At 36.3% G+C, this 25747-nt stretch overlaps 1 protein-coding gene across 1 annotated transcript in view; it reads left to right on the top strand.

Moving 5' to 3' along the window:
- Nucleotides 1-25747, top strand: part of ADAMTS19 (ADAM metallopeptidase with thrombospondin type 1 motif 19) — a 255032-nt gene that overhangs the window by 158547 nt on the left and 70738 nt on the right. The window contains exons 11-15 of the mRNA XM_082725818.1: nt 6127-6228; nt 12126-12256; nt 13200-13372; nt 19995-20122; nt 23945-24065. Of these exons, the coding sequence (XP_082581944.1) occupies nt 6127-6228; nt 12126-12256; nt 13200-13372; nt 19995-20122; nt 23945-24065 (655 nt within the window). The remainder of the gene's footprint in view (nt 1-6126; nt 6229-12125; nt 12257-13199; nt 13373-19994; nt 20123-23944; nt 24066-25747) is intronic.

Raw genomic sequence — 25747 nt, 5'->3', positions numbered from 1 at the left:
TTCTTTCTCCAGCTCCTTTTGATGTAAGGTTAGGTTGTGTACTTGAGATCTTTCTTGTTTCTTGAGAAAGGCTTTTATCACTATATACTTTACTCTCAGGACCACCTTTGCTGTGTCCCACAGATTTTGAACAGATGTGTTTTCATTTTCATTTGTTTCCATGAATTTTTTAATTCTTCTTTAATTTTCTGGTTGACCCATTCACTCTTTAGTAGGATGCCCTTTAGCCTCCATGGATCTGAGTTCTTTCCAACTTTTTTCTGTGATTGATTTCTAGCTGCAAAGCATTGTGGTCTGAAAATATGCAGGGAATGATCCCAATCTTTTGGTACTGGTTGAGAACTGTATTGTGACCCAGGATGTGATCTCTTCTGGAGAATGTTCACTAGCGAAGAATGTGTATTCTCTTGTTTTGGGAGGAATGTTCTGAATATATCTGTGATGTTCATCTGGTCCAGTGTGTCATTTAAAGCCATTATTTCCTGGTTCATCTTTGGCTTAGATGATCTGTCCATTTCAGTGAGGTGAAGTGTTAAAGTCCCCTATTATTATTGCATTATTGTTGATGTGCTTCTTTGATATTGTTATTACTTGGTTTATATAATTGGCTACTCCCATGTTAGGGGCATAGATATTTAAAATTGTTAGATCTTCTTGTTGGACAGACCCTGTAAGTATGATATAGGGTCCTTCCTCATCTCTTATTATAGTCTTTGGCTAAAAAACTGATTTATCTGGAATAAAGATTGCCATCCCAGCTTTCTTTTGATGCTCATTAACATGGTAAATTGTTTGCCATGCCCTCACTTTCAATCTGAAGGTGTCTTTGGGCCTAAAATGAGTTTCTTGTAGGCAGCGTATCAATGGGTCTTGTTTTTTTAATCCATTCTAATACCCTGTGTCTTTTGATTCAGGCATTTAGCCCATTTACATTCAGGGTAACTATTGAAAGTTATGAATTTAGTGCCATTATATTGTCTGTAAGGTGATTGCTACTGTATATTGTCTCTGTTCCTTCCTGGACTATTACTTGTAGGCTCTGTCTTTGCTTAGAGGACCCCTTTCAATATTTCCTGTAGGGCTGCTTAGGTGTTTTCAAGTTCTTTTAATTTTTGTTTGTCCTGGAAGCCTTTTATCTCTCCTTCTATTTTCAATGATAGCCTAACTGAATATAGTATCCTTGGCTGAATATTTTTCTTATTTAGTGCTCTGAGTATATCATGCTAGTTCTTTCTGGTCTACCAGGTCTCTGTGGGTAGGTCTGCTGCAATCTAATATTTGTACCATTCTTTTTTTTTTTTTTTAAAGATTTTATTTATTTATTTGACAGAGAGAAATCACAAGTAGGCAGAGAGGCAGGCAGAGAGAGAGAGAGAGGAGGAAGCAGGCTCCCTGCCGAGCAGAGAGCCCGATGCGGGACTCGATCCCAGGACCCTGAGATCATGACCTGAGCCAAAGGCAGCGGCTTAACCACTGAGCCACCCAGGCGCCCCTATTTGTACCATTCTATATTACAGACCTCTTGTCCCAAGCTGCTTTCAGGATTTTCTCTTTGCCACTGAGACCTATAAGTTTTACTATTAGGTGATTTATTTACTGATTTTGAGGGAGGTTTCTTTGTTCTTCCTGGATTTTGATGCTTGTTCCCTTCTCCAAATTAGGGAAATTCTCTGCTATAATTTGCTCCAATATACCTTCTGCCCCTTTCTCTTTCTTCTTCTTCTGAGATCCCAATTATTCTAGTATTGTTTCATCTTATGGTATCTTGCATACCTTCCTTCATGGTCCAGTAATTGTTAGTCTCTCTTTTACTCAGCTTCTTTATTTTCCATCATTTGGTCTTCTATATCATGAATTCTCTTTCCTGCCTCATTTGACCTAGTAGTAAGAGCCTCCATTTTTTATTGCACCCCATTAATAGATTTTTTAATTTCAACTTGTTTAGATTTTAGATCTTTTCTTTCTTTCTTTTTTTTTTTTTTATTTGACAGGCAGAGATCACATGTAGGTAGAGAGGCAGGCAGAGAGAGAGGAGAAAGCAGGCTCCCTGTTGAGCAGAGAGCCCGATGCGGGGCTCGATCCCAGGATCCTGGGATCATGACCCAAGCCGAAGGCAGAGGCTTTAACCCACTGAGCCACTTAGGCGCCCCTTGTATCCCAAAATTTTAAAGAAGGAGAAACCTGTATGTATACAAAAAAAGAAGATTAAATACAATAAAGGGATCGAATATGAGTATAGCAATGAAAATCTAAAAAGATTTTTTTTTAATTATTGATAGGATACAATAGTTAAAAAAACATTAAAATAGGAAGCAGATAAAATAAAAGAGTAAGAAAAAATACAATTTAAAAATTTACTTTGAGAGACTAAAGAATCATGGCGAAAAAACCATGAATTCGATGTGGCTTACTCCTGTAGCTCTGATGTTTTGCAGTTCTCATTGATTGGTGAACTTGGTCTTGGCTGGGTTTTCTTGCTAATCTTCTCAGGGAGGGGCCTGTTGCAGTGATTCTGAAATGTCTTTGCCCAAGACGCAATTGTACCGCCTTTGCTAGGGGCCATGCTAAGCAGTCTGCGCGGTTTCACTCTCTGGAGCTTTTGGTCCTGAATACTTTCCGTATAGTTTGGGCAGATGGGAATGAAAATGGTGGCCTCCCAATCTCTAAGAGCTCAGCGCCCCACTCCTCAATGCACCCTCACAGAAAAGCGTCAATCCCTCCCATCTCCCTGGTCTCTCGCCGAACTCTGCTCTCACCCAGCCTGTGACCAAGCATTTCTTTCTCTGGCCAATGGCCCCGTTGGAGTCTCCAAGCCCAGCAGATTCTTGCCGCATGCTCCTGCGCTCCTCCTGGAGGAGGAAGGAGGGGTTCATTCTGGATCTGCCACTTGTGGGGTCCCTGCTTGAAGAGCAATGGTCTGACTGTGCCTCAGATCATGGTTTAATGTAACCCTGAGCTGAGAACCCTCCACCTTGCTCCATCTCTGCAGCCAGATTCCCCACTCCAATACCTGGGAGCTCTGTCACATTCAGACACCCCTGGTCTTTTTGCCACCCCATGGGCCCTGAGACCACACTGTCCCCACAAGTGTTCCTCAATGCTTAGTCTCTAGAGCAAAGTCCGTCAGTGGAGTAGACTTCTAAAAGTTCTGATTTTACTGGTCCCTCCCTCCTGCAGTCTCTCTTAATATGTATCAATTCAGGTTCACTTCTCCACATCTTTTACTTCCGAAAAGTGGTCACTTTTCTTTTCCTAGAATTGCTGCTCTTCTTCTCTTGTATTTCCTTTTGAGTTTGTAGGTGGTCAGAATGGTTTCATTACTACCTAGCTGAACTCCTGGGATCTGTTGATATTTAGGTCTTCTCCCCCACCGTCTTGCTCCTCTCCTTGTTATATGCTTTTAATGGTCTTTTCTCATTATGGAAAAAAAATTTTTAAGAGAATATTACATTATTATTTATTAGCTTTCTAGGAAGAACTGAGGTGTGAAGTTCTGTCCTGGGTTCCTATGGAAAGCATTTGAAGTTTAAAAGTTCATTTCTTAATTGATACATTAAATTCTTTCAGCAGTTGAGTTGCAAAAAATATTTGACTCTAACTTAACATATACCGAGTACGGAGCCTGAGGCAAGGATGGATCTCAGGACACTGAGATCATCACCTGAGCCAAAATCAAATGTTAGACTCTTAACCAACTGAGCCATCCAGATGTCCCTTGCCCCTTTATAGTATCCTTGTAATATCTTAAGAAGGGCTTGATATTGGCCCTCATATCACACATCTGAGATACTCTACTTCTCAAGGTGAAAATAGTCCATACCATTTCTTCTTCAACATTTTCTTGTGTTACTTTTGACAGTTTAGTTTGAAATCCTAAATCTGAGTTATTTTTAAGAATAACGCTATAATTTACTTCCCATAAGATCCCTGGACCTGCAGAATATAAAGTGTACAGAGATCTCCTCTATGAGAGATATATTCTAAATGATCGTGCTTATCTTGAAAAGCTGCCAAGTTTGCTTTCGTTCTCCCAGTGCCTGAAGTGGGAATCAATTAGAGTACCTGCTGCTATGAATAGCAGATAATGGTGGAAGGTCAGAATTTAGACCACCATCAGGTGTTCAGTAACCAGTATTATTACAAAACTACAGTATACAAGATTTGTTTTTTTGTTCAATATGCACTTCAGTATGCACTGGTTAACTAATGAGCCTGGCAGAAATAACTCATGTTATAATACAACTAAGCCCCATGAAGCAAAATTGTTCTTTGTTGGAAAATTTCACATTTGATTCCATGATTATAAGACATCCTTAACAGAATGTTATTAAGGGTAAAAATACATTTAAGAACTGTGATCTTGGGTTAGAGATCCATTAATTCAAATATAAATGTGTGCACAAATGTACATAATAAACAACCTATCTGTTAACTTGAAAAGATCTAAAATATAGCAGAGAAGCAATTTGATTTAGACATTATTGACGTTCTTTAAAATAAATCCCTGGGGGCGCCTGGGTGGCTCAGTGGTTTGGGCTGCTGCCTTTGGCTGGGGTCATGATCTCAGGGTCCTGGGATCGAGCCCCGCATCGGGCTCCCTGCTCCGCAGGAAGCCTGCTTCCCTCTCTCTCTCTCTCTGCCTGCCTCTCTGCCTACTTGTGATCTCCGTCTTTCAAATAAATAAATAAAATCTTAAAAAAAAAAAAAAATCCCTGGATGAATTTTTGGGAAATGATTTGTGTAAACCAATTATAGAAGTTAGGCTAAATCATCTCCTAAATATAATACAATATATTTGGATGAAGTATTTTGAAGCAGAAAAGCTATCACAGCAAATAAAATAAGGTGAATAGAATATGTCCCACTCTTGCCATATATTATATAATTTTTAAGAGAATTTATATTTTTAAAGAAAGAAAGAAAAGGAAAATACTGTTTGGAGCTTTGTGACAAATTCAGTGTTAAAATTGTAACTGACCTGTTTAAAACATTCAGTTAAATATCTTTCCCAAATATTTAATAAATTTGGGTCATAAGCTAATTTTTACTTTGCAGTGATTTTTTAGTCTGTTTTGCATATACCGGCAGAGTAAAACTCCTAAAATAGCCTTTTTATCTTCTCAACCTCCTGATCAACTGTGAAGTGGTTTCTTTCTCCCTCCAAATATGGAGTTCCTCGCCCTTCATGGTATTCAATGTTTGGTTCTTCAATCTTTAAAATTTTGTTTCCTTTAAAATCTTGTATGAGACTGTGCCTTTCACATTGCCATGATTTCTTCTCTATTGATCTGTCTTTTTCCACCTTCTCCATGTATCTAGATAGGTAATGCAGTTATCTTCACTATGCAGTATTGTAATCATCTCTAACTGTCCCTCATGGACTTCCTGTTTCTATGAAATGCAAATGTGTTCTGAGTGCCTCATTCTGTCTGTGGTGATGGCCCCTAGAGCTGGGGCTTGGGTTTCTGACAGGTTTCCTTCCTGCCTGTTTTGAGTTCTCTTCCTTCACCGTGACTCTGTCTTTTCTACCTTATCCCAGGATTTTTGTTTTTCCCTCAGACTTTTCCCTAGAAAAAGTTCATTGTATCCTGGAGACCTGAAACTCATTCAGACTGAGGTAGAAATGACTGATACCAGAAACATACCCATTCATAGTCTGTGTTGTGTCATAGGCCAAGGCTACTGTGAAATAATGAAATGCTAACCATGGCCTTTAAGTGTAATAAGTGAGGACAGGCTTTAGGACAGCAGGCACTAAATTCATACCACAAACCCATCACTTTTATTCTTCTAGCCTGGTTCATGGAATGATACAAATAATGGTTTTTAGCTTACACTTCTCTGTTGTACCTACATAATCTTAGTAGTAATCACATGTATTTTATTTAAGAAACGTACAGATATTTAAATGAATTAAACAGATTTTCTGTTTTTAATGTATCAATATTCTAATCACTATACATAAGCCATATGATAATTTAGTGATATTTATATGTTTTATTACCTAAAACATATTTTTCTTCAAACAATTTCGGTTGTTCTATCAAGATAGCTTTCTCAAAAATTATAGACTTCACCTCAAAAACATGGTACCTCCTCATTATTTATTATGGGCTTGTTTTTCAGCATGTTATTTGCACAGGGTTATGGTGCAAGGTCGAGGGTGAGAAAGAATGCAGAACGAAGCTAGATCCACCAATGGATGGAACTGATTGTGACACTGGTAAGGTAAGTCATTCAAAGTCTAAGTTAATTAATAACATGGAATGAGAAAGTCAATTATCATATGGTTTCACTTACTTATGGAGCATAAGGAATAACATGAAGGACATTGGGAGATGGAGAGAAGTGAGTTGTGGGAAATCAGAGGGGGGCACAAACCATGAGAGACTGTGGACTCTGAGAAACAAACAGGATTTTGGAGGGGAGGGAGATGGGGATTGGGTGAGCCTGCTGGTAGGTATTATGGAGGGCACATATTTCATGGAGCACTGGGTGTGGTGCATAAATGGTGAATTTTGGTGAAAAGAAAAAAAAAAAACATGGAATGAAATTCCAGAAACTCACACCTTCTTCTTCCAGTTAAATATGTATCTATCTTAATACCAGTGGAATACCTCCAGTAATTACATGAAAAATTTTTTCAGTATTTCATTCATTTTCAATTTTAACTTTCATATTGTACCAAATCTATGGTTGTTTTGTTAACATAGATGCAGTTATTTTTTTTTATTGTTGATTATGAGAAGACTGAAAGATGTGTATATCACTTTAACCAAAAAATGAATTTATTTTTACTATTTAAGTTAAACATAGGTAAATAATCACAAATAATAGCATAATGTCAAACTTCCAGAGCTGATGAATCCTTTCAGTTATAAAATATTGTCTCAGAAAAGACAATGAGTATAATTTTTCCTTGTCATTTTAAGCATCATATATAAAATATTCTAATTGACATTTTGAAGATCAGTAAATATTTAGCTGTCTGAGTTCGTTAATGTGTTTCATAGAGTTTCAGGAAAATTTATTAGTATACATTTTCATATCAAAATAATTGATGTTGAAAAATTAATTTTCTTTTGATTTTCATATCAAAGTTATTGCTGTTGAAAAATAATTTTCTGTTGAAGATGATGAAGGAGGTAGATCTCATCTCAATATATAGTTAACTTAATCAAAAGATAACAGTTCAATAGCTTACATTACTTTCTAATTTTTATTCTATAAAGTGAAAATAGAATGGTTAATCACTTTACTCATTAGATATAAAATCAGAAACCTTGCCTCTGAAGAACAAACATGTTTATTTCATTTAAAAAGAAACAACAATATAAAGCTTACTTGGAGTGAATTACTTAATGAAAACAATGAAGCTATGCTGAATGCTAGCTTAAAAACACGTTTTTAAAAATGGACATAATGGAATTTCAGCAATTCCACTGCTAGAATTTTGTGCAAAGGTAATACATGTGTTTCACAAAAATAGACGTGTGTGCATATAAACACACACACATACACAGGCACACAAATACTTATGTAAGCTTGCGGTTTGCAATGATGAGGCATGAGAAACAATTAAAATATTCATGATGTGAGGAATGGTTACAATGTAGCTGTTAAAAGAATGAGGTAGATAAATATGTACCAAATGGAAAAACAAAAAGACATGATGGTTAATACATAGGCACCTCAAGAAAAATAATCCTTTATGATACCCTTTGATATTTACCAAAAAACTGGTTATGAATACACACATACATTGTATACATTCCTAAACTAATAGAAAATGGTTTGAAAATATAAACTCTAAGCTGTAATTAGTAGTTAGCTCTTGAGAGGGAAATGGAATTGATGGCTGAAAGCAGGGTAGCTGAGGGAAAATAAAATTTTTTTCTCAGACACTTTTGGATTGTTGGACATAATCATGTTGTCATTTATTACTTCTGTGATTTCTTTAATTAAAAAAGAAAAATATATACAAACTGTTTAAGTACAAAATATCTTTTAAGACTAGAAATGTTTTATCAACAGATATGATCAACAGAAAAATGCTTTCTTGAAAGGGAATTTCTCTTAATTATCAGCCAGTTGTTTATGGACCATGCCAGATGTTTTTCTCTGAGTTTATTTGGAGAGTCAGAATCTGGGTTGGTTTTTTTTTTATTATTATACACAAAAGTACAATAATGTGTGCATATTGGGCAAGCCTCACAGTATTATGTTGAGTAATTTATTGCTGGAATCATAAAACTCTCGACCAACTATAATTTTTATCGTTCCTGAAACATGAAAACCATAATAAACAAAGATAACCAACTATTCAGCAGTGTTTCTTTAACATCACACAGCCCATTCATCTTAGTTCTTTAACAATATAAAATCTCTTCATTTTTACAAACTGATGTCCTTAATATTTTTCTGCTATTATTTTTTCCATCTGATATTTATGAAAATGATTTCCATTATTGAAGGTCTCTAAAATAAACTTATTCTTTAAGCCATCAAAATTGCAATTGCTCATCAAAAGTAAAATGTTTTTATTTCCCTCTAATTGTGCTAACAGTATTCTTTTAGTGTTTCTGTAATGCTTTGTGTATTGAAATAACTAATGGACTTCTCAGTTCCTCAGGCCGTGTGGGCTTCTTCAAATATCCATTTGTTCCAGCTGTTGTAGAAGCCATGGTGAAAATAGCATCCAACACTCTGCCTAGTAGTGCTGTAGTGTTAAAAATATTTGAACGCTTTCAACCTCACACAAAACACTGCTAGCCTGGCCCATTGCAAACCAAGAAACAAAACTGGGAATTTTTTAAAAGTTTGTTACAAAATTTTGTAATCATGTAATTTTTTTTCATGTAATTTTTTATAGTGTATTGTGATGTTAATCCAGCTATATAGCTAGTTCATCTAAGAGTGTATAATTCAGTCTGAAAAGGTGTCTACAGAATTTTATGATTCAAAATAATTGTAAAGATGGGGATTTATTTACAATTTCTGCATAGGCTTTTCCAAATTAAAAGCAACCTTTTTCTTTCTTCTCTTCTCTTTATAATACTATCATCATGTTTACATTTACACTTAACAGATGCTAAAGAGTTGGTAAATGACTTAGTAAAAACCAAGAAATGTATGTTTTTTCACGGACAATACTTGCTAGGAATTGGGGGAGAAGAAAGGAAAGTTAAATGCAAATTTAGTAAAGTTTTAACCTGTTTTGAAGAATTCTACATAATATATTTTATTTACTTCCCTAAATTGAGATTCTTAAAATTTGCCATTGTAATTCTTTATTAAAAATATAACAACTGTAATATCCTTATACTCACAAATTCATATATGTAGATTTTATTGCCTCTGTCCTCCTCTTTTCTCATCCAACAATGTATTTATAAGAAGATTTGATTGGACAATGATGTTCCCCTGGTCATCTTCACAGACCTCTTCCAATCTTATGTTTTTATGAACTTCCCAGACATGTCCACCTAGAAATTTGATAGAATGGAAATGCAGTCAATTTTTTATGTCATGTACTGTCTCAGAAATAATCTGTATTTTTATTTTGTTAGCATTTTCATAAATCAGACTGAATTAGTAGATATGACAAATTTTATATTTTTAACCAGGTGTAATATTTCTTGAGTCTCAAAAATACAAAATGAAGAAAAATATGCTGCCAGAAATCATATGAAAATTAGGGTTATTTTATATATAAACTGAATGGAATATATTATATAATTTAAACAAAAACCAAATGGAATAAATTGTATGATCATTTAAAAGATTTTATTTATTTGTTTGACAGAGATCACAAGTAGGCAGAGAGGCAGGCAGAGAGAGAGGGGAAAGCAGGTTCCCTGCTGAGTATAGAGCCCGATATGGGGCTCAATCCCAGGACCCTGGGATCATGACCTGAGCCGAAGGCAGAGGCTTTAACCCACTGAGCCACCCAGGCACCCCTGTATGATCATTTAAACAGAACATTTAACACTTCTTTCAGTGTTGAAGTACAATACCACCTAGAAGACACAAAGACAGTTTCTCCATGGTTTCATCCAGAGATCTGGTTCTCTGCAAAGTGATGACTTTAAATACTGTACTATGCTTTCTTTAAAGCTCACTGATTTATGTATGCAAATTTGGCTTCTATATCTGTTTCCATTTCTCTTTACCTGCCTAATGTGCTCTGGTTTAAATGATGTACAAGTCCAGATGCTCGTCTTTCACAGCATATTTTTAGTCTGCTGGGAATGATTGCCCAGCCTTTCAATGACAACTTGCTGCTAAATGAGCAAGGAGCTATGATACACATCATGGGAAGCACAAACACCATTTAAATAGGCCAAAAAAATTTGACCCACTGAAGTTTGACAGCTTTCATGTTGGATTTTTTTTTTTTTCATGAATGGCATTAGATTGTTATCCTTAAAGCCAGTAAACTATTTAAAAGGACATGGTTTCCCCTCCTTCTGCAGTTTTCAGACAGAATCTTCACGCAAAATTGCAATTTAATGACAATCTTCATACAAAATCTCAGTGTAATGTGCTATCAATACACTCTGAGTTGTTGAGATTTTTTTTCAAGCATTGATTTAAAGCTTATTGTATCTAAAAGAGGTTGAATTTCAAGTTTGACATTATGGAAAAAATCTGCAAGAACTAATTATTTTATTGCCTAGAAAAGCACTAATTGGGCTACACAAAACCATGTAGCATAGTTTTTTTCCTAAATTCTCTCTTTAATAACCATCTCAAATAATTTAATAACCATCTCAAAATAAATTCTAAAGAAATATAGATCAGCTAAGACCAGGATGAATAGAATTTTGATTAGACTTCTAGAAACTTATTAATGATATTAATATAATAGTACATATAATTTAGCATTATCATCATTAATTATTGTTAATTTTTATTAAGTTAACTTTTATTAAGTATGGACTACTTAAGCACTACTGTGCTTAGTGCTTCATTCTACACCTGCAAAGTCCTGTAAATATGATTATCATTCACATTTTGAAATGGGAAATGTGAAGATTTGAGTGTTTCTGTATTTTCTGCAAAATCCCTTATAAGTCATGTTGCTCTTAAGTGTAGAAAATCGTTTAGGTCTGGAAGGATAAGCTTGCTCAACTCCGTCATTATACAGTCATGAATCTGAATTTCGCAAACATTTTCTTATTATTCTCAACATAATTTTGTTCAGCTAATTTTACTTTTAACATATTTGCCACGATCCTGATGTATCTGATTTTTCTGAAATGAGAAATCCAAGTCTTCCAAGTCTGGGCACCCCCATTCCTGGTGGCCACAGAAACTGTCTCTTTGGCTGCCTTTGTTCGAAGTGGATAAAAATATAATTATAAACAAGAGATTGTGTACAGTCCTTTCTCTTCTTTTGTGATTATCTTTCTCAGTTAATCGATAGAAATCAAGATGCAGAATAACTGGAAGGAAATGATGAAATTTCAAAGAATCCAATTGCCTAAGTCTTTGAAGTGAACTGCTTTCAAACAAAAACTTGCTGTAATGTTAACGTTTATGTTTGATGGGAACTCTTTCAGAAAAAAAGAAAGAAGTCATGAAGGGAAGTGCTGAAGTTAAATCAGGGTGTTTTTGTATTTTCTTTTTAATTACAAGGGAAGAAAACCACCAACCTTTCAAATCGCAGTCATTAAGTTTGTTAAAATGTCTCCTTCCCTCCAGTTATGCAAGAACGTTTAGGTTATTCTCCATTCTGACGTAGGACTCTGCTTCTGTCATGTGTCCCTTTTAAACTGTTAACGTTTCTCAGACTGTGTTAGTTTTCCTTTCCTGGCTGTGCCTCCTCAGCTTCCCTCTTTACCCTATCTCTGTCATACGTACTGACTTCTCAGAGCTGAGTGCGAATACATGTGCACTGTTTCCATAACAAGACTGTGTGATCTGACGTGACAACTGGGAAAATGGACCATTCTACTGCTATGACAAGAAGCAAGTGCCAACTTGGATTTGGTCTTTTTCAGTTCATATGTGTGGGGGTCTAGTAGGTGGGATTTAATCACAATTCCAGTGACTCTGTAGGCCAGTGAATGATTATCCGTTGTGCCCTGATTTGTTCACCTAAGACATAACTTTTGGAATAGTGGTGTAAGGCTGGAGAATGTACCAGCAGGACCTTGGCACCTGGACATGTGGCCGGAGAGTGGAGCGAGTGGAGCCCCTGTAGCCGAACCTGCGGTTCTGGGATCAGGAGTCGAGAGCGCGAATGTCCTGGGTAAACACAAAGCTCCTGGATTGGGGGAGGGCATTTTTTCCCTCAATTTCCAAAGGCAAAGTTTTTACTGATAAACAGTGTTGGAAGGCAGAAGAAGCCCCTCAAATACCTACCCCATGTTGGGTAACAGAAAAATCCCTCAAATTGTTTAAATGATATAAAATCCCCCAAGAAGAAAATGAGACCAACCCCTCTCAGAACAAAGAATTAAATGTTGCATGGGGTGGTTTTCTTGAGTAAATCGAAGAAACTGGTGCGTTCAAATGAGCAGGGAGACATGCATTAGATGAAGTGAGTCCACAATGAAGGGAACTGTGAGAAGGCAGATAGGTGAATAGGACTTCAGGAAGGGAGGGAAGGAGAACAAAATCAATGTCGATATAAGCCAGTAGTCTTGAGAAATGAAGATGTGCTAGCACGTATGCAGATAGGGAGCATTTCAGGGTCTGCTCACCCAACCCCAGTCACTTGCTAGAGTGATCCCAGGAAAGCACATGAGAAAATCATTTCAGCTCTATGCTTTGACTCTTGGTGTGGGCTCAGTGGCCCCATTCCTTCAAAAGCAATTTTAAAGAAAGGGTGTGAAAACATTAGAACCAGCTCCATCACAGGAATCACAGGCTTTCCGTTTGGCCCCCAGCCTCTGCCCTTTACTCTTCCATTTCTATGGCAGGTTGGCTTTTATTTATCATGTGTTTAAGAAGTTAGAAGTTTTAGAAGTTTGATCAAGGATAGGGAGAAAAAAAAATATATATATATATATATGGTTTTTAATAAGCATATAGATTTCCTACCATTAGCAATCATTTAAGGTGTCCACATTTTCCAAACTAGATTTAATATAAAAGATTCTACCTTTTTAATTTAATGTCTTTAAAATTGTTTAAATGGGTAATTAACATTAAAATAAGATAAAATTGACTATTTGTACTATCTTTTCTAGGCTAGGCTCTGAAGCAAGGGATTGTAATGGTCCCAGAAAACAATACAGAATATGTGAGAATCCACCTTGTCCTGCAGGTTTGCCTGGATTCAGAGACTGGCAATGTCAGGCCTATAGTGTTAGAACTTCATACCCAAAGCATGTACTTCAGTGGCAAGCTGTCATGGATGAAGGTATGACTCACATCGCCACCATCTTTTTTGTTTGTTTATTTATTTTTATTGTGTTATGTTAGTCATCATACAGTACATCATTAGTTTTTGATGCAGTGTTCCATGATTCATTGTCACCACCATCTTAATGAAGTAGATTTCTAAATTTGCAAAAAAAAAAATTTAACAGTAGTAATCAATGTTATTTAACAGATGATACAGATTATATTCTAAATATATATTTATATATATTATATAAATTATATATATTATATTCTAAATATATATATTTTCAGAGCTCTCTTTTGTCATCCCTTAATGACCTATAACAGTCACAAGCATTGACTCCAAGTATATTTTTTTAAATGTAGAGTATATTATTACACACCAATTAGATGAACTAAAAATTTTTTTAAAGTAACAGTGGGAAATGTTGCTGAGGATGAGGAGAAATTGGATGTCCTGTGTTGCCGATTGGAATGTAAATGGTACAGCCACTCTGAAAAATAGCTTGGTAGTTTCTTAAATAACTCAACATACATTTTTCATGAAATTTAGGAAACACACTCTTGGGCATTTTCCACAGTGAAGTGAAAATTTACAACCGTTAAAAAATCCCGTGAAAGAATGTTCATAGCAGCTTTATTTTCAATAGCCCAAAAAATGGAAGCAACCAAAGAAGTTCTGAGTACCTAACAGTCAGACACATTGAGGTACATTCATACCCTGGGATATTATGTAGCAATAAAAGGAACAAACTTTTGATTTGTGTAGCAACTTAGTGGATTTCAGAGCTTTATGCTGAGTGAGAACAACCAATCTCAAAACATCAAATATTCTGTGCTTCCACTTATATAACTTATAACATATATAAATATATATATAATGTATATAATATAATCTGTGATTCCATATATATGGATGTCATATATATGACAAAATGTAGAGATGTTAAACAGAATAAAGGTTGCCAAAAGAGGGATGGTGGTGGGGAAAAGGATGGGTGTTACTATAAAGGGGTAGCATAAGACAGAACTTTGTGCTGATAAAATACTTAAATATATTGATTGTGCTAGTGGTTGTGAAATTTACACATGTGATAAAATGGCACAGGGGTATACACATACCTGTATCAGTGTCCATTTTCTAGGTTTGCTATTGTTCTGTAGTTAACCAAAGTGTAACCACTGGGGTAAACCCGGGATAAGGCACATGAGATCTCTGTAGTATTTTTGCAACTTCCTATAAATCTTTAATTATTTCAGAATAAGAATGTTAAGAAAACTATATGCTGCTTTATTATTTAAGAATTAGTTTAGGGGGGGGCGCGTTTTGGTGCTTCAGTCGGTTAAGCACCTAACTCTTAGTTTCAGCTCAGGTCATAGTCCAGAGACTCGATGCTCAGCAGCGAGTCTGCTTAAGATTTTCTCTGCCACTCCTGCTTATGCTCTCTCTAGTAAATAAATAAATCTTTTTTAAAAAGAGAGTTATTTACAAATAACTTAATAACTTCTTTACTTAAGATATTTCCTGCCCATGGTCAGTCAGTGAGCTATGAGTTCGAGCTGCAGGTACCAAACATGGTGATGAATTCTCTGACTTACCTGACCATCAGGCCCCCATTTTCTCCTGTCCTTATTTCTCCTCTTAGCCAGTTTGGACTGTGCTTTTCCTTCATTTCAACAACATGCCTATCAACAGCCTAAATTCTATTGTTGATGGATTTCAATGCATCTAACTAACAGAACCCTTCTCTCCACGTAAGCTTCTGAGAATACAAGCACTAATGGCAAAGGCCAGATAACAAGGCAGATTCCTCCACTATAGATAAGTAGTGTTACGTGTTTGATAGTGAGAGGATGAGGAGGTAATCTCCCTTCTCTTACCTCGTGTCTCCTCTAGAACCTTATTTCCCTGTCAGTTTGCACTCCAGATCTTGGTCTTATTTAACTGCCTCAAACATGCCATGTTTTCTTCCCCTTGATAGCCTCCAAACATACTATTTCCTAAGCTGAGAGGACATGATAGCACCATCCTCTGTTCACACTATTCTCTTAATAAATGGTACCTTCTTCTTTCCAGATGCTTAGAGTTGCCAATTTTTCTTTTCTTTTACTATACATTCAAAATATCAGTAAGGTGACACTAGCCTTATCTTCTTTAATTCCAGCGTAGTTAACACACAGTGTTATGTTAGTTTCGAGTGTATGATACTGTGATTCAGCATTTCCATCCATGACTCAGCTCTCATCAAGCCAAGTGTACTCTTAATATCCTTCACCTGTTTCCCCCATTCTCTCATCCACCTCCCCTCTGGTAACCATCAGTTTGTTCTGTAGAGTTAAGAATCTGTTTTTTGGTTAGTCTCTTTTTTCTTTGTTAATTTGTTTTGTTTCTTAAATTCCGTATTTGAGTAAATCATATAGAATTTCCCTTTTTATGACTTATTACACTTAGCATTATATTCTAGATTCACCCATATTGATGCAAATGGCAAGATCTCATTCTTTTTTAATGGATGGGAACTTATCTTTGAAGTACATGCAGAGTCTGATCATTTCCCAATATTGTCAGGACTCCTCCCCTGGTACAAGCCACCGTCTCTGCCCCAGGGATTACAGCAAGCCGTCTAACTGGTCTTTATGCCTGTGTTCTCAAGTCTCAACAGCCAGAGTGATACATTTAAATTTTCAGTCATGTCCTGTTATTCTTCCATTTGAAAGCCTCTAGTACCTTTCCATATCACTGAAAGTCCATATTCATTCCTTCTAAGGGGAAGACCTTAAGGAGCTCTGCCACCTCGCTTCTTCCTACTCTCAGATTTCATCTCCACTATTCTCCATTACCCTTTTAGCCACATTGGCTCCCTTGGTCTTCCTAGAATAAGTCCTAGTGTCTTGGAAGCTCTTCCTTTCCTTGCTGTAACACTGTCTTCAGATATCCGTAGCCTTCATTCTCTCACCTCCTTCAGGTCTTTTGTTAAATAGTAACTCAGTGCCTTTTCTTTCCCTGCTTTATTCTTTTTTCACAGAACTCATCACCATCTGCCATAATACTTTTATTTATTACATTCCTCCCATAATTGTTGGAAGAGCAGGGATTATCTTATTTTTGCACTGCTGTATGTGTAGCATTGTGAACAGTACCTGAATGGAGTAGGCACTTAATAAACTCGGTGAATGAGTGGTATACCTTACAGGTATTTTCTACTGATCTGTTCTGGCCCCTCTTCTCACTAAACATTCTCCTTGGGATAATATTACGTTCTCACTAGGTTTTATTTATCATCTATATGGCGAAGGAACACTGGTATTTATCTCCAACCCAGATCTCTCCATCATGAGCCCCTTCATCACTTACCCTTCTGTTACATATATATATCTCTACTCAACATCTCATTATTTCTGACTCAACACATCCCTTTCCTTCTCTCTTGGTCCTACCATCTGCTTCTCTCATGCTCTCTCACAACAGAATGGCATCATGATCAACCTCATTCCCAATTAGTCAGTATCATTCATCCTCAGTCTCCATTCATCTGGAATCAAATAGCAAGCCCTATTGGTCCAACACTTTCTCCTCCCAGCATGTTGGCTCATGATTGCACTCTCTTGAACCTGGATTCTCAAACAGCTTCCTGTCGCTCTCTGACCAGTCTTCTCCAGACCCTGGTCCTCATTTTGGCCAGACTTCCCTTTTAGAAGCTGGGTCTGTCAGCTACTGTGCCAAGTAATACCATTCCATGAGTCCCACTGCTCTCAGAACCAATCTCAAACATCACTGCCTGGTTTCTAAGGCTGTTTGTGTGGCCTGCCCCTTTAGCTTCTCTCACCCCATCTCCAACAATCCCTTCTGTGTTCTCTAGCACACACAGGCCAACTTCCATTCCATCTCTCATATACATCATGCTCTCTTAGATCTGGGTCTGTAAACATGCCAGTTTCTTGGCATAATACCTTTTATTTCTCGAGGTTTGTTCTCTATCTTGCTCTCACCCCATTTAGTTATCAGAAAAAAATGTCTGTTGATTTTTTTTTTTTTTTTTACTCAGTTTATGTCAAGTTTCCTAGTATCTCTAGGAAAAAAGAATCCCCCTGATCCTCCAAATTGGGTATGTGCTTGTTCTAAGCACCCCCCCCAAGCACCCTATTATAGCAGGTTTTAATGTTTCTGTGTTCTGTTACCTGTGTTTAGTGGAGAGACTGCAGATATTAAGCTTCTGACAAATATTTGTTGCATATATTTGTTGCATAAATTTTTGTTGTAGAAATGATATGACTGCTCAAACAATGAAAATCATTATCTGATCCTCTGAGGATTAATCCTATCTCTGCCTCTAACTGGCTGTGCAGTTTGGTACTATTAAAGTTATTTGAAACCTGTTCATTCAGAAGTAAGGTAAGAGAAAGGAAACAGGGTCCCTCCAAATTTAAAAAAAAAAAAATAAGGTTTGGATGAGGGGTCTATTTAAAATATTAAAACCTCTTATAAAGTCAAGTTTATCATCAGAATGATCCATAATAAATATTTATATAATTAGTCGGCTAGTCTTCTTTATAATTTTGCAACACATATCCATCAAACACATCAGTCTGTATGATAAATAAAATATACAGCAGTAGTCTTTGTGTGTTACTTGGCACTATGGAAGAAAGTGAAATATATGATTCTTTTAAAAACATAGCATATGACACCTTAAACTGCAAGGGGCTATTTCTGTTATTCTTATGTAATACATGAATCTGTGGCAAGGAAAATTAAATACAGGGTATCAGTGCTGTAGTGAAAGTTATTTTTAGGGGACAAATAAAAGAGGCATGGCTTTAACATTCAGGTATTTTGCATACACTGTGCTGAGATTTGGCCGAAATCCATGTTTAATGCATATCTTGGAAAGGGCTGGTCTCTTAAATCAAGACAAAGCCTGACTGCCAAGTGAGTACTGGCATGTTACATGGATCACTCTAATGTCACATCTCAAGGGTATACTCCAGGAAGGAAGATTGGGATCAAATGTTTATGTCATCTGTAAAGCACAGTGAATTGACAATATGTTGTAAAAGGAGAAATAGGAAGATTTTTATCTGAATTCTTGCGTGGAATATGAATGGAATTTTCTAGACGAGCTCCTTTCCACATTATTCTTCTATCTGGTTTGCTCCTCTCTTCAATGAACACTCCAGAAAGAGAAGTACATATATATATACATATGCATAATAATACACACACACACACACACACACATACACATATATATATAACCACTTTTAAAGTGTTGCAATTATAGCAGCTCTTTTTAAGTCCAAAGATATGACATAGTAAGTAGTCATTGAATAAACATAACCTACTTTGAGGTGTGAGAGCATACTGAAATGCTTTATTGCGGCTTATAATGGCATCTTAAAGGAAAATTTCAAAACCATGCACATTGAAGGCCATGTTCCAACTCCCCAGAATTGTTCAGAGCAGTATTCAGAAGCCACATGTGAAAACTGTTTGAAATGTTCAATTCTGAAGGCTCATTTAACTGTCTGTCTTCTCTTTGCAAAGTGATACCCTTTTCCATGCCTCTGGCTGTTATTTGGTATTTATAGAATCCCATCAGCATACGTGGAACTTTACTGAAGACATAAGCGAAGATCAGTGTCAAAGACTGTAAACTATTTTCCATTCTATTTATATGAGCTTAATAAACAGTAAAGGGCCTGACTGGTATCAAGCCAACAGAGTAGTAATGTAGCATGGAAATTGCTCTGAAGTTTCAGATTTGGATAATTCACCTACTGGTCTTACCAAATACTACAGTTCTTCTGTAGGATGCTTAGAAATAGAAACAGCCCTTTAAAAATATTTTGACTGAGCCTGATAGTCAAGCGTTTTAACTCTACCCATCCTAGCTTATTGATTAATGAAGCACTGAAGAAGACTGCCAGCCATTCAGAAACTCTTCACCCAGAGTGGTGTTCCTCCCCTAGAAATCACATATATTGACATGCTTTCCAAGGAAGCAATGGAGGGAGTTGAGCCCTAACTAGCCCTTCAGCAATTGTGAGCTCCACTGGATGTTCTCATGGGATTGTGTTGCATTTCTGCACATCCTTGTAATGGAATATCTTGAGAGAATTGCTCATCTTAGAAATTCTTCTTTCTCCATTTAGTCATCTTTCAATTAGAAAATGCCAAATGCTTCGACTCACAAATGTGTGTATGGGAATTTAGTAACACATCAAGAAAGTCTTCATGAACGAAGTAAATCTGAAATAGCCAGAATTCTCCAATGTACTTAAATAAAGGGCAGTTCATTCCAAAAGATACGAGCAAAAAATGGTGGTGTGTAAAATATTTGGGTGCAAAAATCATTGGTTTGTCTGTGGTAGAGATTTGGTGCCAGAAAATAATAAGTGATACATTTGGAAAATAATCTGAAGATGTATTTCTGAAGGAGATAAATATTCATTGGTCATCTATTTTTTCCCCAGGCATCTTCTCATTTACTACTCATAATACCTACTCTAGAGTTACATTATTCAATTCACATCAATTATATTTTTTACTCAACAACTGTCCTGAAAAATAAAGCTTACAAGATAAAAATATTTGTGGAGTAACTTTTGTTCATTTTTTTAATCCACTCTGTGTGTAGAAAAACCATGTGCCTTGTTTTGCTCTCCTATTGGGAAAGAACAGCCTGTACTTCTGTCAGAAAAAGTGATGGATGGAACTTCATGTGGCTATCAGGGATTAGATGTCTGTGCAAACGGCAGGTGTCAGGTAAGACACTCCAGAAGGGAGACCATATGTGTTGAGGGGGAGACCATAGAGCTGAAGGACCGCTCTACCTCCTTTGAGCGGTTGCACAGGATGGTAGAAAGCTCTACACCAAGATTCAAAAGCTGCGGATGGAATCCTGATTCAACTATCGTCTTGAGTAAATCTGATCTGCTTTGAAATTCCCTTTCATCATGTGTCTAATGAAGGGTTTGGACTAGATAATCTATAAAATCCATGATTAGCTCAAAGAACCTGAGATTTTTATTCTGTAATGTACATATTACACATCTAAAATGGAATTTTCTGTCAAAATATTCCAGACCCAAAATTCAAGTACTCCAGTTCTCCAAATCTTGTGTCCACGGCTGAGCCATTTGGCAAAAACATATAAAATCAGTCCTTTTAACTCACTTAATATTATGGTATTTTCAACATATTAGAACCAACTGATCTGTTCTTCTAATGCTTAAACACTTCATTTGCTCTTATCTTTCTTTTTAAAAATGATCTCTATTTACTACATGCATTTATGCACATTTCTTGATTTATCTTTAGAAAAGGAGAGCAAGTATGGACAGCATAGTGGGAAGATCAAAAGCTAGAACTTTGAAGTCACTACTTATAATTCTACCACTATCTCAAGTTCACTTCCCCTGGGAGATTAATAGGCAGAGAGACTAATGCCAGGTGTCTTCATGTTCAACATCCATGTTGAGAAGGGAAGACAGAGTTGGGCACAGGGAGAAAGGGGGCTGTGGTACAATCCCAACAGGACCTCAATCCACACTGTGAGGAGCATTGAAGTTGGGATGGCTCTTTAGAATTGTCCTCATTTGTGGCGAGAATCCCAGGCCTTTTTACCCCAAACATCTACAAGGGTCTGGCTGCAGACTGCACCAGAAGGGGAATGGGACCTTAGGAAAGGTAGTTTTCTTCAGGCTAGGCAGTTTCTACAAAGGGAGAGCCATCAGCTGATAATCTAGGTAGGCATGGGAAGGGAATAAATTCCTTGGTTATAAAAGAGGTATCTGAGTGGCGCAACGCTGAATCCATGACAGCCAGTAAGAAACTATATTCTCGTGAAAATCACCTAAACTATGTATGTGCACATTAACTAGTCCATCAAATGAAGTTGTTAAACCAATGGTCATTGACTTTTTTGTACATTTTGCTTCTTTGAGAAGTTGATGAAAAGTTTCCTTTCTTCCCAGAAAAATGCATGTCTGTGCATCTGTGTGCACAGACACACACACGTGTGCTCTTGCAGGTATGCACCCAAATTTGAAAACAATTTCAAGGTATGGATGGATCAGCCTACATTCCAAGAGAGACCTGTGGAATTCTGGGTATAAAATTGGAAACAATATGAAACTTAAATGCTTTCCCAGCTCTAAGATTTTATATTTTGCCAGCATGCTGTAGAGTTTAAAGCACAGAATCATGTAATACCATTGGCATAAGAAACAGTCTTATAATTACATTTTAATTTCCTTTCTTTGTTAACAACCTTGTCAGTAACCTAAAATGTAATTTTTCATTTTCCTTTAAAAAAAAAAATCATTGCAAGCATTTACCTATATACATTTTGTTTTCAGACCTGTATGTTGTACAAGTAAATCTTTTAACTTTATTTCACTGTTATTGTTAATCTCTCAGGTTAGTGCATGTCTTCAATGAATTTATTCTTCCAAAAAATATGTTTCTTTAACTGTATATGCCACATGCAATAGCCTAACTTGCTGTTATTTTCACTTCACAGTGTTTTGTAAGCCAGATCTTTTACAGAATCCCTAAACACAACAACAAAATTCTGCGTAAGCGCTCAGTGAATCTGATGGTTATAATTAAAGTTCCATGAAAGGGATTGTGCCTTCTGACAGAATTGGAATACTTAAAGATTCTGGCTTTTTAACTAAAATGCTACAAACAGTCTTTCAATATAATTAAAAGCATGCCACTTTTTTTTGTTTTTTTCTTTCTGGCAAGCTCCTATTTTTCAGCTTTGGCTACACAAATACACAGCACCAAAACTGAAGGAGGACAGTTGGAAATAGATAGCTTTCTCCTTGTGACCCATTTTGCTTCTGATATTTCTGTTGTGGAAAAGGATAGAAAAAGCCCTTCTCTGTATTATCATGCAATCCACCCATCTCCAACATGCCAGTGGTAGTAAAGGGGGCCACCAGCAAAGCAATGACATTGCCTTTGCAAAGTCATTCATCCTCAACTTTTGGAAATATGTAGGTGTGCTATGATAAGTATGGATACTTGAAACTATCGGTTACAATTTTTTTTTTAATCTCTTATTCTTATTTTTAAAATGCATGATTGTTGAGCCATGACATCATGTCTATCCTTGGCTTTTATTGTAGGTTTACAGACTTGTCATATCCTGGTTACAAGGATTGGAAATAACTAATAAATTAGTAGGTACTAATTTTTTCAGTCATTTAACTATTGTTCATTGAGTTTGCTGTATTTGCCAAGAAAAAAGCTAGGGATAGAGCATTAGAGTTGTGTTTATCATTTCAAAACCACTCTAAACTCTACCATAATTTTTTCCTCAATTGTACATAAATGAAAGAATTTTTTTTCAGGTCTTTTTATGGCTGCTGCTTAGTGAGCTCTTCTGTACATTTGTTGTGTTTGGAGAACTTCCTATGGTGGCCACCTCTTTCATCTGTGACATTCTCTTTATTTCTCCCTGAATAAGCTTTGATTTACAGATCAAACTTCTCCACTAATGCATTGCTTTGTCCACCTCTTGACACTGATAGATCCCCCTTGATAAAAGGAAAGGATGCTCTATTATGCAGGTTTAATGTGATTTTGGCTTTCTCAGAATATTCATCACACAGCTGCATTTTATAATCTGCTTACTTTCCTCACCTGAACACCAACTACAGAAAAAGACTCTGTTTTTGTTCATGTTTTATTTAAGATGTTAAAAATTCCTCTAAAATAACTGTAACCTTACAAATGGGTGTTATCATCAATCTCTCTCGCAACTCCTTGATTAAGGGTAATGGAATAATCATACCATTTAGTTCTGACAATACTGACATACTAAATTCTGCCCTTTGAGTCTGTACAACTTTGCAAATTATTAGCATATTTTCTGAACATCAATGGAAGACCAAAATTAATCCCTTGAAAAGAGTCAGTGATTTTATCCCAGAAAATTCATATTAACATAATTCTTTTGGAATCAAATTAAAATGCGTTTCCCCACTGTTCATATTTTCTTACAGCAGCCATGGGTCCGTGTGTTGTAAGCAGCCTTCCCCACATTCATGTGCCGGATGCCAAAGAAGATGGGGATAGAAGCTGATTTGTGAATTGTAGTGAAAATAAACATTCACATTTGATTTTCACAAAGTTAATATTTAATATCAGACTTTGCTTTGCAACCACCTTAAGAAGTGAAGTCTTCCACATAACGAAGTGTATCTGTTCTATGTTAAGTAGGATGAAGTCGATTAATAATATTGTATTTAATAGAAATGTGATTTCCTTTGGGTTTTATATAAATTGAACTTGTCCCAATCACGTTTTTCCAAATTGCTTTAGGTTACCATTTAATTCTTAATATGGGAAAAATACCCTCATCACTGTCCTGCTATTTGGTCACTTTATTGACGACATCATTTGACATGAGCTTACTCTATTAGTTTGCACCAGAGAATGTGACCTTTTACTAATCTGTCAATTCAATATGTCTAGTCTGGAGATAATAGGTTTGTTCTAAATTAGTGATTAAAAAAAGAAAAAGGGAGGGGGAAAAAGCTCACTTTATGGTCTACTGTCAATCTCTTGTTACAGAAAGTTGGCTGCGATGGTTTATTAGGTTCTCTCGCCAGGGAAGATCACTGTGGTGTGTGCAACGGCAATGGAAAATCATGCAAAATCATTAAAGGGGATTTTAATCATACTAGAGGAGCAGGTAATTATTTTTTAAAAATTTTTTTCAGAATTACTAATCCTAACAGTCTTTGGGAACGGAGAGATTACACTGCAGTTGACTTAGAAATCACAGTTCTTACTCCCTAATTGAAGACTTTTGTAATGGGGATTGAGTGATTTTTTTGTGATGACATATGATACATGTGACAGGAACCAGAGCCCGTGTCCCATTAATGTAAATATGAAGTCATCTGTTATGCATTTAATATATTGGAGCAGAAAGGGAATAATCTAATTTGCATTCGCTAATGTTATCAGGTTTCTTCAGACCTTATTCTCCAATGTGAAGCATGATATCTAATGGAGAATAATGATTTGTAACAGCCTGGAGCAGCTATATTGAGAGTATCAGTCTTCAGGTTTTCAGCTTTCAGTTTTGTTTGTTTTTCCTTAATGTTTTCATTCAATTTGAAGGAATGCAATTTTGGAAATAGAGTCTGTAGCAGTGTAGCATAATGAAAACGATAACAGGGAGAGTCAGGAAATGTAGGATAAAGTTCCAGATATATTAATAGTGGGAAGTCATCTCTCCTCTCTTGTATCCTTATTTAAAATACTGGTACTGGGGTGCCTGGATGGCTCAGTGGGTTAAAGCCTCTGCCTTCGGCTCAGGTCATGATCCCAGGGTCCTGGGATCGAGCCCCACATCGGGCTCTCTGCTCTGTAGGGAACCTGCTTCCTCCTCTCTCTCTGCCTGCCTCTCTGCCTACTTGTGATCTCTGTCTGTCAAATAAATAAATAAAATATTTAAAAAAAAATACTGGTACTCCAGGGATGTGAGAATGAAATGACCATGAAAGATCCACATAGTGTGAGTTTTAAAGTACCCACAACAAAAAGTGATAGGTTTGTTGTACTGACATATAACAACCCACGGGTTTGCTTTCTATGTAGAAAACACCTATCCAGTAGAAAACACTGGGAGTAAGCAGACATTTACATTAGCATCTTACCTGGATGTCTTCTCAACTATCTTTTAGTATTTATAATTATATTTTCATCATTATTAGTATGCTTCTATTATATTCTTCAGTTTTTTCCCATTTTAAATTCTTTCAAATATCAAAAAAATCTGAGACCAAAGAATGTTTTAGTTTGAATACAAACAGTGATCCATTTTTGTCTGAATAATTAAGAAAACTGAGTTCATTCTAGATACAAGAGGCCTTCAGAAAAACAAATGTAGACACAGCCCTCTAAAGCTGAATATAAACTTTTGCTGGGCCCCAGCTGAATAAAAGATAAGTGAGCTTGAAGATTTTGAAGCCTAAAAATAACTGAAGCCCAGGGTAAATTGCAGATCAAAATCTCAACCTCCAAAGCTGTGAAAAATGTGACAGGTCCTCCAAGTCAAAATCCACCAGTACTCATTTAGAAAAGTCATACTTTGCCATAATAGCCTTTCAGACTTTCAACTAAGAAGTACAATTATAATGAGCTTTACAGGATGATTGCAGCAGAGGGGGGCTTACAGTATAGAAGTTCAAATGAAGTCTGAAAGAACAAAGATTTTTTAAAGATACAAGAATTTTTTAAAGAATATTCTTGCATGGTTATTTAGTATGCATGGAAACAGTTCACTGAAGATTACTGGTATACATTCAGAACTAACATCTTTATTTCGTTGTAGTAACAGTTTGTTTTTCCACTAAGCATAGAAAG

Source organism: Mustela nivalis (assembly GCF_964662115.1).
Source record: "Mustela nivalis genome assembly, chromosome: 3".
Classification (NCBI taxonomy): Eukaryota; Metazoa; Chordata; class Mammalia; order Carnivora; family Mustelidae; genus Mustela; species Mustela nivalis.
Note: the sequence above shows the minus strand (reverse complement) of the source record. Positions and strands in the feature narration are given on the sequence as shown.